The sequence below is a fragment of the Lagopus muta genome, chromosome 4, assembly GCF_023343835.1.
Source record: "Lagopus muta isolate bLagMut1 chromosome 4, bLagMut1 primary, whole genome shotgun sequence".
NCBI classification, from domain to species: Eukaryota; Metazoa; Chordata; class Aves; order Galliformes; family Phasianidae; genus Lagopus; species Lagopus muta.
The window spans coordinates 69,213,800-69,219,799 of NC_064436.1; the positions used below are offsets into that span (position 1 = coordinate 69,213,800).

At 43.3% G+C, this 6,000-nt stretch overlaps 1 protein-coding gene across 1 annotated transcript in view; it reads left to right on the top strand.

Annotated features, from left to right (window-relative positions):
• The window catches only part of ATRN (attractin), an 89,062-nt gene extending 83,802 nt beyond the window's left edge, over positions 1–5,260 (top strand). Inside the window, exon 25 of the mRNA XM_048943615.1 lies at positions 3,901–5,260. Coding sequence (XP_048799572.1) covers positions 3,901–3,930 — 30 coding nt within the window. The 3' untranslated portion in view covers positions 3,931–5,260. The remainder of the gene's footprint in view (positions 1–3,900) is intronic.
• Positions 5,261–6,000: the final 740 nt, after the last annotated feature.

Consider the following 6,000-nt stretch of genomic DNA (forward strand, 5'->3'; position numbering starts at 1 on the left):
ACTGTTGGCCTTCCATAATGACTGCTGGACTGTAGCTTACAATGAATTCTTTATTTTGCTATGTCTGAACGCAGAGCTGTGTGTGAGCACTTGTAGGTCTTTAAGAACAGTGCTGTTCCTGTTCCTTAAGCTTCACTGTGATCAGTCTGGTCTCTACCCTACCTGTGCTTACAGTTTTGGTCAGCCTCATTCAATGTTATGTGGCTCAGCTCTCACCATTTCTTTGTGCAGCGACACTTCTGTGTCTTTAATGGACTTTTCTAGGTCCTTTTATGGCAGTAACTTGTGTTCTTCCTTCTCATGCCTCCAGTGGTTAATAGTCCTTATTCGTTTTAACATGGCCTAATATACTCAGCTCCTTCACATCCTTTATTTCCAACTGATGAGCTCCCTGACTGGATGGCAAACATTCTTCTCCATCCCTAATAGCATCATAAAACGTTATCCTGCTGCTGTTACTGCATAACATTGCCAGTCCTGAAGATCATCTAGATTTTCTTCAGTATTATTCTTTCCTATTTACTGACAATCCCCTTCAACTTCATCAGCAGGACATTCTTAACACACTTTGTCAGGGGTCTGCCGTTAATAAATATATTGTTCAAAGCCTGTCCAACTCAATCCTTGAACTAATTTCTGCCCACCATCTTAATCTTACCCAGGAATTTCCAGTGCAGCCTCATACTGAAAGCCATAATGAAATTAGGTGATGGCTTTAAGCTGTGCCAGGGGAGATTCAAGATGGATATTGGGAAGCATTTATTCTCTGAAAGAGTGGTCAGGCAGTGGCACAGCTGCCCATGGGGGGGTGGTGGGGTCACTGTCCCTCTGGGTGTTCCAAAACCATGGGGATGTGGCAGTGAGGGCTGTAGTCATGGTGGATGGGTTGGGGTTGGACATTGTGATCTCAGTGGTCTTTTCCAATTAATGATTCTCTGATTCTATGTAACTTGCATTCTTTGAGCTGCACTTCGTAGGTCTATACAGTGTTTTTACAGGCAGAAGGCATTGGGTCAGCAGAACACAGTTCACCACTGCCAACTCTTGACATGTTCCAGTTTTTGTTCTTCAGTTATTGCTTTCAAACAACCTTACATGCTGTGGGAATGGGATATCAGGATTCTCTCTCCTCCTCTGAACACACCTTACGTTTTCTGTAGCACCATGCTTGGCTGTAGATGGCTCTGACCACCTTGTTACCATTCCTTTTGGAGTGCAGGGATGAGTGCTGTCTGCTTTCACTGACTTTGACCATAGGAAAACATTTGTGTTTTGTATCCATCTCATTCTCTGCTTATAAGCTCATTCCCGTTAGGTGCTTGGCCTTGCCGCCCATGTTCGGTGTCCTTGTCCTTAATGAATGCTCTAATTCAATTGTAAGATTGTAGCTGATTGATTTTAGCCTCCTGCCTATCCTTATAGCATACCCTCTCCTCCTTCCCTTTATATTTTCCTTTTCTTACACGACTGAAGCATCTCTCCCCATTTTGTTTGTGAGTTGCTGAGGTCTAGCACAGCTTGACATTCAGCAGTTCCTGTTTTATTTCTGTACCACTCACAGCTTCTAAGACATTGCTAATGAATCCCATCCACTCTGTAGTTTGTGGATTCTTTAATTGTTCTTAATGTCCTCTTAGAGGTCAGTTCTCAGTTAGTTTTCAAATAGTTTTGTATGTTTGACCTGATAGAAATGGTTAGATGGCTGCTTTCCCCTTCCTTGTCTCCTTGGTCCACTTGATTTTAGTGTCTGACTTAATTTCTCACTGTTAAAAAGAGTGAACTTTGATTCTTTTACCCCACCTACCTTCTTTTATCCTTAATTTAATCTGAGTGCATGTGTGTGCATTCAGTCCAAGGTAATATTATATCACCAGCTCTCCTTAATGTCCTTGTTACTTGCCAAAATAAAGTCCAAAATATTGTCAGCTCTTATTGGCAGAGAGACATTTTTTGCAAAGAAGTCTGGCAGTAACAGCACATCCAGGAATATATGGTCCTTACAATTACTCTTAGCATATGCTCTTCAGTTCATAGCTAAGAAATCTGGTTCCCCAAACTGCTGTTTTTCTGACTTCTTTCTCTGGATACCTGTTGGTGTCTGCACTTAGGAGGGTCGTCCCATCTTCATGCAGAGCCTACAGCCATGTAGACCTGCTTTTGTCTGGTGTCATGCTGTACCTTTGGTCCATTCTCCATCTGATATAACAGTGCTCATATATCTGATGCCACACAAAAGCTTTATTGCACTGGCTGCTAAGACACTCTACAGTTTGTTACCACACCTCTCACACCAGCCAGCAGTGCTCCTTCACTCCAATAGTTCTTTTCCATCCTCCCCATCTTGGTAAGAGCAGCTGCTGAGTAGGAGATGGTATTATGGAAAGTTACAGCTTCATATGGAGAAAAAACTAGGGAAAATATAGTAAGAACTATATATATGATTTATCTGCAGGGCTTGTAGTGTCCTTTCAGGTCTTGTGCAATCTTCCACAGTGGATTGAGCTGCCCTCAATTGCCCTTAATTGCAATCTGTGTTCCTACCTGTCCTTTCTATGCCTCTGTCCTATTTGCTTTATTTTTTTTTCACAAAGTGTGAGCTTACTGTACAAGTTCATCTTCAATCAGGTGAAATAGAAGATAACTCAAGATACGGATTTCTGGAATGAAGACTTCCTCTCAATTGATCCTTGATTGGGGTTCAGTGCAGGATTTAAGATAGAGCCCCAGGATGACTGCTCACCTGGTGACCACTCTGCTTTCCTCACTGCTTCTTCAGGGCTTTTATCTAGCCCTTTCCTCTATTCCTTCTACTAGTTCTTTTTCTAAATATTTCCTCTGCAGCTTGGATTTGGTCCTCCAGGTCAAGAAGACTTGTTAATTAAAGCTACATGTTGCAGATGGCCAGGATGCAAACTGGTTTCCTTATCTCAGAGACTGCCACCTACAATTCAGCCCGTTGCAGTTGCACTCTTCAGCTTTTTGGAGCTAGAGAACGTGTTTCAATTTACCTTTGGAAGCGAGACTGTTTTTAATATAAGCAGTGTGATGCTGCCAGACTGCTGTTGGGAAATGCAGGGAAATATTCCCTCCTTGTGTGCACATCACCTTGCAGCACACACATTTTTTTGGGTCTGTCCCTGGGCAGTAAAGTATATCCAGCTGCTCGTGATTGAGGTCTGTCTCTCCTTTCCTCTCTTGCTGCCTTGCTGAGTGAGGACTTGGGTATAAATGCTCTTTGTGTCAGAGATAGCTGTGTCCCTGCCAGCACCAAATTCTGGCTTTTTTTTTTCCCCTCCTTGCTCCACCTCTCTTCAAAACCACTTCAGTTTGGATTTTTGTTAACTACATTGGTTTGGGATGTCTCGCCCTCCCTGCCTTCTGACTCGAGATGATTATTTTGTAAAAGAAGCAAAAGCTGCAAAATGCAGAGAGCCTTCAAAACTCAGCAATCTGCTTCCTACTAACTTTGTCAGAGTAGTTCCTGCTTATGAAAGCAACATTACGGAGCTCCTTTAAAGTCTTAGCTTGCCAAGCTTCCCTAAAAACTCAGGTAAGGACTTGTCAGAAACGTCTCTGTATTTCCCCTCTCTGCTTTGCAGCTCTTTCTGCTCCTGCATGCAGTCCAACACAGCCATGTCGTCTTCAGAAGCATCGTGCAGACCTCAGCTGTTCACCCTTCTCTCTTTTGCTTGGAAAGCACTGCCTGAAGGGTTCCTTACCTGCCAGTTGAAGCAGTGCATCTCTTCCCTCCCTGCCTATTTTATGTATGTTCTTAATCTACGTTGCATGTTTTGTTATTCACTCAAAATGTATGTCTTTAAAAGATGTAGAATGTTGCAATAAGGAGCAAGGAAATTTGCTGCGGTAACTTGAGAGCAACTTCATGGGTTTTCATTTCAGGTGGCATTCTCTCAGCTCTCTGGGATGTGAAACTGAAGTTCTAGATCTGAGAAGTAGCTCGTGGCGAGAGCTGGAAGCTCTTTGATGCTTGTATTCCTGCTGGCAGTGTGTTTATTTACATGGGACGTGTCGCAGAAGTTGATCTCTCCAGAGTGTAATGGGTCAAAATTAGTTGCTAACGGAGCTAACTTCCACCCCTCCAGTGGCTCTGAGCTCTGTGCCATTACAGCTCAGTCCTATTGGAGCTTTCTTCAACTCACTAAATATGAACTTAGAATCATCAAGGTTGGAAGTGACCATGAAGATCATCCAGTCCCACCATTAACCCATCACACCGTGCCCATTAACCGTGTCCAACACAACTTGCGGTTCCGCCTTGTTTCTTACCCAACTTACTGCTGTCATTCTCATTCTGTCCCATGTGATTTCAGGCTTTGCTCTCCCACAGTTCAGATCCACCCTCTGTAAAGCTTTTTACATAGATTGCTGCTTGCTGAGTGCGTGTAGGAAGCTTAGGAGCTGATTAAGAAAAAAACAACCAGTTTGTAATTGTGTCATTAACTGGCGATTGCCTCCTCTCTTTCTCTCGTGTTGGTTGAAGTATTTTAATTTGAACGTGCTTAAATGTTAATTATAAGCCAAATGTTTCAAGGGACAAAAAGAGGTGAAGGAATTTTACAGCCTTTTGCATACAAAATAAGCAAAATCTCATTGCTCTGCAATTCATCATCGTGTTGGGCTTCGGGAAAGTGTCACCGTGCCGACGCAGCGTCACCGCGTGCGATGCTTGGAGGAGTGCTGCCATGGCATTAAACATCACCCACTGTTTGGGGCCTCTGCAAGATATGAGGAAACTTTCAAGTCACTGAAATTGCTGCCTTCTAGCATGATTTAATAAAGGCTGTGCTGGAAAAATAGCTAAAATTGCCTCTGCTGCCTACATTTCTTTAATTTCGCAAACTTCAGCATGGGCTGTTGAAGCTTCTTTCAGGGTTCCTCCAGCTGATTTATTTCACAGCTGAGGGTCTATATAGTCTCTCCTAAAGCTTTATTCCCTTCTATGCTGAAAGTTAATGGAGTGTGGATAGCTTAACTCAGTCACATAATGTGTTGTCATAATTATTCGGGATATTTCAAACAGGCTGTTTACAGTGATAGGAAAATGTTTGCGAACCCACTCAAAATGTTGAACTGCTGCATAGTTCATCTCCTGAAATTGTGAATGGTGAACCGAAAGGTGGAAACAATTCATCTCTGTTAAATTGATGGCTGCTTTACACGGAACTGCCAGAAGTTCAAGCACAGGAATTGTAACAAATGGCAGAGCCAGCCGAAAATTGAGGACAGCCTGAAATCTGCTGTAATTAAATCAGCCTTTTATTTGCAGAGCTTGCTTTTGGTGATAGGCCAGATGACTGTCACCAACCTGCACGTGTAGACTTATGTGTCCGCATGCTTCCCTGCTGCTGTGTGTGCAGAGCCCCCATGGAGTCCCAAGATGTAAGCTTCTCCATGCAGTGACGTGCTGTTATTGAATGATCTATGACTCATAGAATCATTACGGTTGGAAAAGACCACTAAGATCATCAAGTCCAACCATCAATCCATCACCACCAGCCTCGGACCTTTGTTTGGTGCTCTCCTGTCAGCTCTTCGCATTGCTTTTGCTAAATTACTGTTGGCATAACGTTACCAGGTTGGCTGCGTCCAACTTCTGAAGCAAGGTGCACATCTTGGTGCTCCAGATAGAGCAGAGTAAGGTTTCACATTGATATGAAAATGTGTTTGCACTCAGAATGAAGCTTAGTGTTTTGGACCAGTGACTACTGCATCTGCAACCTTCTCTTAGCATCATAGAATATCCCAAGCTGGAAGGGACCCACAAGGATCCTCAAATCCAACTCCTTCTTCCCTTAGCTGTTGCTCTGAGGGAACCAACTACACTCCGTTTATTCCTGCACATCAGAGGATTTCTGCTCTGCCTCTCATTGCAGCTGAACAGCTTGCTGTGGGGTTGTATTATTTTTGCTAATGGCCTCCTTTGACCTCTAAATCAGTTCCTACTGGTTTACATGCATTCTCTGAAGACGTGTATAGGAG